The 13,334-nt window shown below is 46.5% G+C and overlaps 1 protein-coding gene and 1 non-coding gene across 2 annotated transcripts in view; one reads left to right on the top strand and one right to left on the bottom strand.

Annotated features, from left to right (window-relative positions):
• Positions 1-3,081: 3,081 nt before the first annotated feature.
• The window catches only part of ANK3 (ankyrin 3), a 710,530-nt gene continuing 700,277 nt past the window's right edge, over positions 3,082-13,334 (top strand). The window contains exon 1 of the mRNA XM_038743727.1: positions 3,082-3,176. Within this exon, the coding sequence (XP_038599655.1) occupies positions 3,120-3,176 (57 nt within the window). The 5' untranslated portion in view covers positions 3,082-3,119. The remainder of the gene's footprint in view (positions 3,177-13,334) is intronic.
• On the bottom strand, positions 8,756-8,893 carry LOC119926208. The gene has a single exon (XR_005450103.1). It is a non-coding gene; the product is annotated as a small nucleolar RNA SNORA7 (small nucleolar RNA).

A 13,334-nucleotide genomic window follows, 5' to 3' on the forward strand; every position in this document is an offset into this window, starting at 1 on the left:
GAGGAAATATGAGACTGCAGAGAGGAAGAGTGATCAGTCTGGAGATGTAGATTTGGGAATGATCCACCTAGAGGTGATGGTTGAAGCCATGAGAGCTAATGAGTTCTCCAAGGGAGTAGGTGTAGATGGAGGATTGAAGGAGACCCAGAACTGAACTTTGAGGGACACCCACAGTTAGGGGTTGGAAGGCAGAGGAGAAGCCCACAAAAGAGACTGAGAATGAGCAGCCAGAGAGCTAGGAGGGAAACCAAGTGAAGACAGTGTCGGTGAATCCAGGCTTGGATAATGTTTCCAGGAGAAGAGGGAGGGTGGCGAAGGCAGCTGGGAGGTAGAGGAGGATTAGGTTGGAGTAGAGGTCATTGGATTTAACAAGAAGGAGGTCACTAGTGACCTTTGAGTGGGTGCATTCTGTGGAGTGGAGGGGAGGGAAACCAGATTGGAGGGGGTCAAGGAGAGATTTGAAGGAGTGATTTGCAGGAGAGGAACTTGAGACAATGGGCATAGACAACTGTGGCGATAACTGGAGGGAGCTGAGGGGTCAAGGGAGGGGTTTTTTATTTTAGGATAGGGAGACAAGCATGTTTGAAAGCAGTAGGGAAGAAGGTATTGGAGAGCAATTGGAGAGATGGTGGCCAGGAAGGGAATCAATCAATCATTTATTCATTCATTCAATCATATTTATTGAGCGCTTACTGTGTGCAGAGCACTGTACTAAACACGTTGAAAGTACAATTCAGCAACAGAGACAATCCCTACTCAACAACAGGCTCACAGTCTAGAAGGGGAGAGACAGACAACAACACAAAATAAGTAAACAAGCATCAATAGCATCAATATAAATAAATATAACATTTATTTAAATAGAATATGAATAAATAGAATTACAGATTCATTCATTCATTCAATTGTATTTATTAAGCGCTTACTGTGCGCAGGGCACTGTACTAAGCGCTTGGGAAGTACAAGTTGGCAACATATAGAGATGGTCCCTACCCAACAGTGGGCTCGCAGTCTAGAAGGGGGAGACAGACAACAAAACAAAGCATATTAACAAAATAAGATAAATAGAATAAATATGTACAAATATATACACATCATTAATAAAATAAATAAAATAACAAGTATATACATATATACACAAGTGCTGTGGGGTGGGGAGGGGGGTAGAGCAGAGGTAGGGAGTCGGACGATGGGGAGGGGAGGCAGAGCAGAGGAAAAGGGAGGCTTAGTCTGGGAAGGCCTCCTGGAGGAGGTGAGCTTTCAGTAGGGCTTTGAAGGGGGGAAGATTGCTAGTTTGGCAGATGTGAGGAGGGAGGGCATTCCCGAGCACTTACTGTGTGCAGGAGACTGTACTAAGCACTTGGGAGAGTATGACACAGTAGTGTAACTGACACATTCCCTGCCCGCAATGAGCTTACAGTCAAGAGGGGGAGACAGACGTTAATATAAATACATTTTGGGTATGTAAATAAGTGCTAAGGGGCTCCAGTGGCTACCAATCAATCTGCGCATCAGGCAGAAACTCCTCACCCTTGGCTTCAAGGCTCTCCATCACTTCGCCCCTTCCTACCTCACCTCCCTTCTCTCCTTCTACAGCCCAGCCCGCACCCTCCGCTCCTCTGCCACTAATCACCTCACCGAGCCTCGTTCTCGCCTGTCCCTCCATCGACCCCCGACTCACGTCATCCCCCGGGCCTGGAATGCCCTCCCTCCGCACATCCGCCAAGCTAGCTCTCTTCCTCCCTTCAAGGCCCTACTGAGAACTCAGCTCCTCCAGGAGTCCTTCCCAGACTGAGCCCCCTCCTTCCTCTCCCCCTCACCCCCTCCACCCCCCTGTCTTACCTCCTTCCCTTCCCCACAGCACCTGTATATATGTATATATGTTTGTACATATTTATTACTCTATTTATTTATTTATTTTACTTGTACATATCTATTCTATTTATTTTATTTTGTTAATATGTTTGGTTTTGTTGTCTGTCTCCCCCTTCTAGACTGTGAGCCCACTATTGGGTAGGGACTGTCTCTATATGTTGCCAACTTGTAATTCCCAAGGGCTTAGTAAAGTGCTCTGCACACAGTAAGCCCTCAATAAATACGATTGATTGATTGATTGGGTGACGTAGAAGGGAGTGGGAGTAATTTGGGAGTAATTACTCTTAATAATAATAATAATAATGGCATATATTAAGCGCTTACTATGTGCAAAGCACTGTTCTAAGCGCTGGGGAGGTTACAAGATGATCAGGTTGTCCCACGGAGGGCTCACAGTCTTCATCCCCATTTTACAGATGAGGTAACTGAGGCCCAGTGAAGTGACTTGCCCAAAGTCACACAGCTGACAAGTGGCGGAGCCCGGATTTGAACCCATGACCTCTGACTCCAAAGCCCGGGCTCTTTTCCACTGAGCCACGCTGCTTCTCGCAGCTTCTCGCTACTCTTCCCCCCGCCCCCCTCTCCTCTCTCCCCCCTCTTCCCCCCTCCTCCCACCCCTCCCCTCTCTCCCCCACCCCTCCCCTCTCTCCCATCCCCCCTCTTCCCCCACTCCTCTCCTCTGTCCCCCCTCTTCCCCCTACCCCTCCCCTCTCTCCCCCCTCCTCTCTCCCCCTCCCTCTCCCCCTTTCCCCCTCCCTCTCTCTCTCCCTTCCTCCCTCCCCCTCTCTCCCTTCCTCCCCTCTCTCTCTCCCTCTCCCCCCTCTCTCTCCCTCTCCCCCCTCCTCCCTCTTCCCCCACCCCTCTCCTCTCTCCCCCCCCGCCCCCGCCGCGGACTCCGCTTTCCCCGAGCCCCGTCCCATCCCGTCCCGTCCCGTCCCGGCCCCGCCCCCTTCCTGCGCTCCGATTGGCCCCGCCCCCGGAGAGGCCCCGCCCCCCGACTTGTCCCCCCTCTCCGATTGGCCCCACCGCGCCGCTCCGCGCCCCGCCCCCGGTCTGACCCCGCCCCTCCCCTCCCCTCCCCTCCCCTCCCCTCCCCTCCCCTGCCCGTCCCGTCCCGGCCCGGCCCGGCCCGCCCCCGGCCCCTCCCCAGCCACCTGGCGGGCGGCATCAGCGGCGGCGGCGGCAGGGCAGGGGGGCACCGGGCACCCCGCACCTCCCTCCTGGGAGCCGCGGCGCAGCGCAGCATGGCCTCCTCCTCCTCCTCCTGCTCCCCGTCTTCCCCGCCTCCACCTGGAGCCCAGGTGAGCGAGCGAGCCCGGCCCGCTCCGCCCCCGCGCCCCGCGGCTGGCCGGGCTGGCGGGCTGGCCCGGGACGGGGGCACGAGGGTCCTCCTGCCGGGCGGCCGGCGCCAGATCCACCGCACACCCCGGGCCCCTTTCCCCTCTCCCCGTGGGCACTTTCTCCTCTCCCTGGGAACACTTTTTCTCCTCCCCGTGAGTACTTTCTCCTGTTCTCCTGAGCACTTTCTACTGTCCCCGTGAGCAGTTTTTCCTCTTGGCCCCGTGGGCACTTTTTCCCCTTCCCTTGAGCACCTTTTCTTCTCTCCAGCACCCTTTTGTCTCTCCTCTTGAGCACTTTTTCTCCTCTTCCCTTGAGCACTTTTTCTCTTGTTCCCGTGAGCACTTTTTCCTCTTCTCTGGAGCACCTTTTCTCCTCTCCCCTTGAGCACCTTTTTCCTTGTCCCCGGGGGAACTTTTTTCCCTCCCCCTGAGCACTTTTTCCTCCTCTCCCCTTGAGCACTTTTTCCTCCTCTCCCCTTGAGCACTTTTTCTCTTGTCCCCGTGGACACTTTTTCTCCTTCCCTTGAGCACGTTTTCCTCCCCCCGTGAGCACTTTCTCCTCTCCCCGTGAGCACTTTCTCCTCTCCCCGTGAGCACTTTCTCCTCTCCCCGTGAGCACTTTCTCCTCTCCCCGTGAGCACTTTCTCCTCCCCCCGTGAGCACTTTCTCCTCTCCCGGGGAGCAGTTTCACCTCTCCAGGGGAGCACTTTCTCCTCTCGTCCCCGTGAGCACTTTCTCCTCTCCCCGTGAGCACTTTCTCCTCTCCCCGTGAGCACTTTCTCCTCTCCCCGTGAGTACTTTCTCCTCGCCCCCGGGAGCACTTTCTCCTCGCCCCCGGGAGCACTTTTTTTTCCTCGTCCCCGGGAGCACTTTTTCCTGTCCCGCTGGAGCACTTTCCCCCGCCCCGGCGCCGTCTCCCTTCCCCGAGGGGCCAGGCTGAAGGGGTCCCTGCAGGGAGGAGGAGGAGGAGGGAGAGGGCCAGGAAATCACCTGGCTTGAGTTCTTTATTATTGTTGTTGGTTTTTTGTAACGTGAGTTAAATCGTTTGTCTTTTCCCTTTGCACCGCCCAAGGCACTTGAAAAGGTGCCACCTCCGTCCCGCGGCCCTTAGTCCAGTGCCCACGGGGCAGATCGGGGACGGGGCGGGGGATTTTACCTTTAAAAATCCTCTTCCTTGAAAGAACCCCACACCTTTTCGTCCTGTGCCCCTCTGGCTCTGCCAGTGGAGCAGAAATCTATCTCCCTCTCCTTCAGAGCCCCAGCCTAGACCATGGATTCAACCTCCTCTAGCAGGAAAAGAATCTTTAACAATTGTTTCCTTACACTCAACCTGTGAATCCTTTGTTAGGTAGAGATTGTCTCTGTTGCTGAATTGTACTTTCCAAGCGCTTAGTACACTGCTCTGCCTACGGTAAGCGCTCAGTAAATACGATGGAATGAATGAATGGATTCTGACTTGATTTTCGTTAATAATAATAATAATAATAATAATTCATTTGTTCATTCCATCTATTTATTGAGAGCTTATTGTGAGCAGAGCACTGTACTTAGCGCTTGGAAAGTACAATACAGCAATTGAGACAATCCCTGCCCACAATGGGCTTAAAGTCTAGAGTCTAATAATTTTGGTATTTTAAATTTGGCGCCGGGGCGGGAGAAAGTGCTCCCGGGGGACAGGAGAAAGTGCTCCCGGGGTATTTTGGTATGTTAAGTGCTTACTATGTGCCGAGCACTGTTCTAAGCGCTGGTATTGATACAAGGTAATTGGGTTGGACACGGTCCCTGTACAACATAGGGCTCACAGTCTTAATCCCCATTTTACAGATGTGGGAATTGAGGCCCAGAGAAGTGAAGTGACTTGCCCAAGATCACATAGCAGACAGGTGGCAGAGGCAGGATTTGATCCCATGACCTTCTGACTCCCAGGCCTGTGCTCTATCCACTGCACCACGTTGCCCAGGATCCGTGTTCAAGAACTCATTTATAATAATAATGATAGTAATAATAATAATAATCGTGGTATTTGTTAAGTGTTCACTTTGTGCCAGGAACTGTATTAAGCACTGGGGTGGGATACAAGCAGATCGGGTTAGACACAGTCCCTGTCCCACGTGGGGCTCACAGTTTCAATCCCCATTTTACAGATGAGGAAATTGAGGCACAGACAAATGAAGAGACTTGCCCAAGGTCGCACAGTAGACCAGTGGCAGAGCTGAAATTAGAACCCATGACCTCCGACTCCCAGGCCTGTGCTCTATCCACTATGCCACACTGCTTCAAGAAGGGGGGGGCTTTTGAGAAACGTGCTTGATTGAGACCGAAGTTACCATGAAGTTAATAACTTTCATGTGACATTGACAGATTTCTTTTATACTCCGTTCTTGGTCTTCCACACTATATAAGGAAGGGAAAAAAAAAATTGGAGAAAGGAATGTTATCCAGCAGATCTCTGACCTGTTTGGCTGACCTGGGCTCAAACTGGTAGCAAATTCTGTCTCAACAAAACAGATGTCTAATATTGAAAGAGAATGTAAACGCCATCAAAACCAAAGCAAACAGTAATATAGTTTGAAGTCTGTATCTCTGTTACATAGCTATTAAATTTGAAGCTCAGAACTTCCTTCACAAGTAACTACAGATAAAACTGCATATCTTAGAGTAGGAGGCTTATTTCCCTGCCGTAGGGTGAGTGTTAGAAATGCTGTACACTCAACAGTTAAAGCAGATCATAAACTTGAAATGTAAAAGCTTGTGTAGTACTGTATTATAATTATTTTCGGGGTGCTAATGGATTCCAAAACCTCTGACCTAGAAAAAATCTTTAAAGCAGTATTTCAAAAGAGTTTTTAGTGGTGCAGAAAAAAGGGAGATATTCATTAATAGACATTTCACATGAAAAAGTAGCATTATGAGCACAAGCAAGGGTCTAATTTTAAAACAACTAGGTCTAACAATCTTGTTATATTCATTACTTTTAAAATGGTGTTATAGTTTTACTAGCCTACATTTACATGCTGCAGTTGGCCCGTCTGTACATCCGTAGAGTACTCCAGTCTGAAATAAAGCACTACACGTGTTCAGGGATACGGAGAGTTCTTTCAAATATACTGTTATTTCTTAGCAAGAGCTCTTGTCACTCATTATCTGCCTGCTAAGCTTCTTAACAGGTTTATGGTGGCTGAAACAGGCATTACAAAACCTTGAATTAATTGAGAAGGACATGTTTCTCTAAGTGGATGATGGAAATTTAAAATCTTTATTGGTATTTTTTTTCCATCCAATGTTTTGCCGTCACTGAAGAACTGTTGATAAATATTCTGTTTTGTGTGAGTTTTTGACATAGTAAAACTTTGCTTAACTAAAAGAGAATTTATGGTTCAGTATCGTCAGAGAGAACTAAGGCTACCGATCTGTTTCTGAATTCCAGGAAAAATACAGAACCTAATGTATTGTTTACTTTGTTTTTTGGTTACAGGAGAAACTGTGGTATTTGTGTAACAGTTACAAAGTGTTCAACTTCTTTTCAACATATCATTTGAGAGTCAGTGAGTTTTAAAAATAATGCAAGCGAGTATTTTTTCTAAAACAACTTCCTGTAAATTGAAATAAATATAATTGCATTTTACCCACAGTTACAAACTGGTATTGTGAGAAAGATTAAATAACCAAAAAGTACAATTGCTTCCAATCTCTGCATTTCTACAGTAAGAAAAGTGAAATGTGAATTGCTGTATGTGTTGAAATGAGGCAATTGAGTTCTAAAGTATAGATTTAGAAATGTGGCATTATTTCAAGTGTATAATTACTTTTAATTAGTACCCAAAATGAGAGCCTTTTTGTGGTTTGAAAAAAGACATTTTTAATTTAGTTAAAGGATTCGGTCTTTGTGAAACACCACGGTCTTATCTATCAGAAAAGAACAAGGTTACTTTATGATCTAATCAGTTCTACAGATGACCTTTTGTTATGTACCTAGGCTAAGCTGTTATACACCTGGGTCAGCAGCTATGCCTGGGCAAATGTGTGTGGATGAGATTTTTCATTTGTCACTGCAGCAGTACCATGGGGGAAATTCAATGTTAAGCCTCTGAGATGTAGCATTCATCCGAATGAATCTGTGCAAGTGATCTTTTTTCTTTTCTTCTATTTTCTTTCTTTTACATAGCTGTCAGCATTCTGTTCGTTTCCCTTCTAATTTAAATGTTTTCAAGTTTTCTCTTGCATAAAACTTTTTGCGGAGAGTTTTGCTAACATATCAATTGGCAGTACGGTAGCCCGAAAGTTCTAGCTCTGATAATGAAAATGTTTCCATACTTTGATTATTCTTTCCTTCCTCATCGGACCCACAAGGACAGCTCTCAAATATTCCGGCACAGGTGACTCACAGAGGTTAAAGTCAGTCTCTCCTATCGTCAACCTCTTGCTTACACCGTCCCTCTGATCTGGGATTCTCCTCTCCTTCTCATCCAGCAGACCACTGCTTTACCGCAGATTTACTAATCTGCACATCAGGCAGAAACTCCTCACCCTGGGCTTCAAGGCTCTCCATCACCTCGCCCCCTCCTACCTCACCTCCCTTCTCTCCTTCTACTGCCCAGCCCGCACCCTCCGCTCCTCCACCACTAATCTCCTCACTGTACCTCGCTCTCACCTGTCCCGCCGTCGACCCCCGGCCCACGTCATCCCCCGGGCCTGGAATGCCCTCCCTCTGCCCATCCGCCAAGCTAGCTCTCTTCCTCCCTTCAAGGCCCTGCTGAGGGCTCACCTCCTCCAGGAGGCCTTCCCAGACTGAGCCCCTTCTTTCCTCTCCCCCTCGTCCCCCCTCCATCCCCCCGTCTTACCTCCTTCCCTTCCCCACAGCACCTGTATATATGTATATATGGTTGTACATATTTATTACTCTATTTATTTATTTATTTATTTATTTTACTTGTACATTTCTATCCTACTTATTTTATTTTGTTGGTATGTTTGGTTCTGTTCTCTGTCTCCCCCTTTTAGACTGTGAGCCCACTGTTGGGTAGGGACTGTCTCTATGTGATGCCAATTTGTACTTCCCAAGCGCTTAGTACAGTGCTCTGCACATAGTAAGTGCTCAATAAATACGATTGATTGATTGATCAACCCATTTTTGAAGTCCTTCTGAAATTGTAGCTCCTTCAGAAGGGCTTCCCTGATTAGTTCTCCTCTTTCCATCCTGTATTCTTCTTCTTCCCACCCCACTACCGAATTTCCACTTTAGCACTTTCAGGCCACCTAAGCCCTTGGATACCCTCCCTTCCCCAGTAGCTCTTATGCACGTATCTTCATATTCTATTTGTCTTATGCTGTCACATTGCCTCTGACCCCTAGTGATGCAATGGACACATCTCTTCCAGAATGCCTCACCTTCATCTGCAATTGTTCTGCTAGTGTAGCCATAGAGTTTTCTTGGTAAAAATATGGAAGTGGTTTCCCATTGCCTCCTTCCACGCAGTAAACCTGAGTCCCCATGCTTGAGATTCTCCCATTACAGTGCTGCCCAGCACAGGTGAGTTTTGACTTGTAGCAGGTTGCCTTCCACTCGCTAGCCACTGCCTGCGCTAGGAATGGAATGGACAGGCCTCTGCTTGACTCTCCCTCCCCTAGTCGAGACTGGTAGAGTACTGGAAACTCTCCAGATGTGACCCTGAGAGGGGTCGTATTCTATTACTTCTTCCTCAATGTAACATTTATTCCATCAATCAGTGGTATTTTATTGAGCGCTTCCTGTGTTCAGGCCACTCTACTAAACGTTTGGAAAAGTACAGTAAGACAGAGTTGGTAGGCACCTTCCCTGCCCATAAAGAGTTTAGTCTAGCAGGAGAAGAAATTGAAGTGAGGCTCCTTCAGAGTTTATTATTTTAGCAAACACACCTTTTTATTAATTGATTAAATGGATGGGAGAACTTCGAGGTACTACTAAATTGAGTAGTTTTGTAGAATCGTTTCTGCAGGTTTGATTGTTCAAGTACCATTTATTGAGCACCTGCTTGGTGCCTTCTATTAGACTAGGCACTAGGGAAGTAACAGAATAAAGAGGTGACGTTATCTGGCAGATGGTCACTCTCCCCACCTTCAAAGTCTTATTAAAATTACATCTTCAAGAGGTCTTTCCCAGACTAAGCCCTCAATTCCTCTTCTCCCACTCCCTTCTGTGCCACCCTTGTGCTTGAGTTTGCACCATCAGCACTTATGTACATATCCTTGATTTATCCATAACTAATTAGGGGTAGGGGTCATCTCCTTGTGGACAGGGAACATGTCTACAAACTCTGTTATATTGTACTCACCCAAGTGCTCAGACAGGGCTCTGCACACAATGAGCACTCAACAGCTATTGAGTGAAAATACTAACTCCACTACTAAGCATATCACCACTCACCCATGCAACAATTGTTTTAAACAATGGCGGTAGAATAGGATAGAACTTTGTGCTGGTTACCTCAGGTGTAGCCACTTAACCATTGTAATTCTTTATTGATGCCTCTGATGCTAAATTCTGCCCACCTTATAGGCTCAATTCTACAGAGGAAAACCTTTCTACTGGAACTGGCTGGGTGCTGCTGGGAGAGCATGGTGTTTAGCAGATTGATTCAATGGTATTTATTGAGCAGTTATGTGCAGTGCATTATACTGAGCACTTGGGAGACTACAAGCAGCATTGTCTAGTGGATCGAGCACAGGCCTGGGAGCCTGAAGGATCTGAGTTCTAATTCCATCTCTGCCCCTTGTCTGCTGTGACCTTGGGCAAGTCACCTCACTTCTCTGTTCCTCATCTCCCTCATTTGTAAAGTGGGGATTAAGACTGTGAGCCCCATGTGGGACATGAGCTGTGTCCAACCTGATTAGCTTTTATCTACCCCAGGATGTCGTTTAGTACCTGGCAGAAAATAAGCGCTTGACAAATACCATGAAAACAAATGAAACAAACACATATAACTGAGTTGGCAGACACATTCCGTGCCCACAACAAGCTTACAGTCTAAGGATGCTGCTGAAAGAGCCTTACAGAGACACTGACTGCTGCTTTTACACCGTGCTTGGCCTTCTCGAATAGAAAGGGATGAGGGGAATTTGTTTTCCAAGAACAGATCATTTACCAAGTTTGAAGCTCTTTGAGGGCTGGGATCATGTCTACTAATTCTGTGGTACTCTCCAAAAGGCTTTAACCAATCAATCAGTTGATTGGTTTCAACTAGCCACTGATTGGTTTCATGATATGCTATCATTATTATTATTATTATTAAGCACTCACTATGTGCAGAGGACTGTACTGAGCACTTGGGATTGTTCAAAGTAACAGAGTTGGTAGATGCATTCCCTGCCTATGGGAAGCAGCATGACCTAGTGGATAGAGCACGGGAGTGGGAGTCAGAAGGGCCAGGGTTCTAATCCTGGCTCTTCCACTTGTCTGCTTTGGTAATTTGGAAATTGGTAAGCCAATTTCCTTTCCTGGGCCTCAACTGCCTCATATGGAAAATGGGGATTAAGACTTTGAGCCCCATGTGGGGCAAGGACTGTGTCCAAACTGATTAGCTTGTATTTATCCTCAGCGCTTAGAACAGTGCCTGGCACACAGTAAGAGCTTAATGAACACCAAAAATCCACCCCCCTAAAAACAAGCTTACAGTCTAGAGGGGGAGACAGTGCTCTGCATATAATCATATAATTTGTGCTCAGCAATTACTGTCAATTATCATTGTTATTATTATCTGCAGAAGTGATTCCTTAGTGGCACATAGGAGGATTGTTCCAGAGGGCTGCCACCGGTTATCCCAGTAGTTTGAAGCAAAAGGAAGCAAACGCTTCAGCTAAGCTTCCTCAGAGCAAGACGGCTCACTAAGATTTTTGTGACTGGACTGAAGCGACAAAGCAAGAACAGTGTTTTGTTTGTCTTGCGTTTATCAGAAAAATTCTCTAACTCTGATCCCCTCCTCCCCCAGGGGAGTAAACAGCAAATGTATTGTGAGGAATAGGAGGAAAGCAGGGATGGCAGCAATGTGGTCTCAGTTCTGCTATAACATGTATTTTCAGTACATGTTTTGGCTAGAACGTTTTAAGAGATTAGAGAACATTTGCCCAGCCAGTCGAGGTCATTTGAATGCAGTGTGCTGTGATGTTCGTAGATTGTGGTTTTTGCAGATGTGCACAACTGGGTTCTAGTTCTGGTTCCTCCACTTGTCTACTGTGTGATCTTGGGCAAGTCACTTCACTTCTCACTTCACCTGAGAAGCAGCGTGGCTCAGTGGAAAGAGCACGGGCTTTGGAGTCAGAGGTCATGGGTTCAAATTCCGGCTCTGCCAGTTGTCAGCTGTGTGACTTTGGGCAAGTCACTTAACTTCTCTGGGCCTCAGTTACCTCTTCTGTAAAATGGGGATGAAGATTGTAAGCCCCCGTGGGACAACCTGATACCTTGTAACCTCCCCAGCACTTAGAACAGTGCTTTGTACATAGTAAGTGCTTAATAAATGCTATCATTATTATCATTATTCTCCTGTGCCTCAGTTACCTCATTTGTATAATGGGAATTAGGACTGTGAGCCCTATCCATTCATTGTCGTATTTAATGAGTGCTTTGTGCAAAACATTGTATTAAGAGCTTGGGAGAGTGCAGTATAACAGCAGATGTATTTATGTCCATGATGAGCTTACAGTCTAGAGGGTGAAACAGATATTAATGTAAATACATACAGATAAAGAAATTACAGATATAGACATATTGTGTGTGTGTGTATATATAGATAGATATATATATATACATATAAGGATATACACATATCATATATACATATATAGAAGCCCTATGTGAGACAAGGACCATTTGCAACCCGAGTACCTTGTATCTATCCCAGTGCTTTGCAGTGCCTGGCACATAGTAAGCGTTTAACAAATACTGTTTAAAAAAACCTGGGGAAATGCTGATTACTATGCTATTTTTCTTAACATGGGATTTTTGCAGGAATGCAACTCCCATGTTATAGGAGAATTGGGTGTAAGTAGCCCCTTGATTGGTAGTTGCAGGTTATTAGTTACTTGCAGGGGGACTTTTGGGGGAAGGTTGACCTTGCGAATGAGGTCAAACTGTGAATATCATCTGCTCCTGATGGCGAAAGTTTATTCAACAAAGCTTATGGTTATCTGGACTTTCCGGGGAGGAGTTGAGGTGGTCGTCTAGCTATCGAGAGATGAGGCCGTGGCTGCTGGCTACCAGAGAGACAGAAAAGAGCAGGGTGGGGTGCTGGGGCTGGGGCCGCTGCCACAGGTAAGTAAATGGGCCCAGCCAACTATGAGCGGCAAAACCACAAATGAAAACTTTCACAAATGCCAAATCACATATGTAGAAGTCTTGATCTTTTTTCATGGATTTTAGTTCATGAATTATCCCTGAACTCTTGCTTGAATGTCCATTGATAAGGATTGTTGAGTGATATATTAGTGTTGGCTGAAGCTTTAGTAAATGGGAAATAAATTATATATCGGGGACATTCATTCAGTTTCTAGTGCTTAGGAGCAGGGGTGGTCCCGTTACTATTAAAGGAGAAAACAAACAGGATATTCTTGCCCTTGGGTAAAATATGTATTTCCGAATGTACTTGTGTGAACTTTAGAAATGAACCAATGTTAGTCGAAATGCTGCCATACAGAAATGACATCTAGTTTTTCCTAAGGTTTGACTTGAACCCAAGTGTGGTATTTCACAAAGCTTATTTCGGTCTCTCAAACTTCTGGTCTGAATTTAGATCTATTGAGTAGTAGCATTTATTGAGCATCCCCTTGGAGTGCTGTATTGTGCTAGGTGCTTGGGAAGTCATGGTCATCATTGGTATTTATTGTGCATTTACTGTGGGATTAAGACTGTGGGCCCAATGTAGGACCGGGACTGTGTCCAACCTGATTACCTTGTATCTACCTCAGTGCTTAGTTACAGTGGCTGACACATAGTAAGGACTTAACAAATGCCACAGTTATTATGTGTGACAGACACTAGTCTCCCCACTTTCAGAGCCCTATTAAAATCACATCTTCTCCAAGAGGCCTTCCCAGACTAGGGCCTCATTTCTTCTCCTGTGCTCTTTTCCACTGGTGCCCACTGCTTCT

This window comes from Tachyglossus aculeatus, chromosome 3 (assembly GCF_015852505.1).
Source record: "Tachyglossus aculeatus isolate mTacAcu1 chromosome 3, mTacAcu1.pri, whole genome shotgun sequence".
NCBI classification, from domain to species: domain Eukaryota; kingdom Metazoa; phylum Chordata; class Mammalia; order Monotremata; family Tachyglossidae; genus Tachyglossus; species Tachyglossus aculeatus.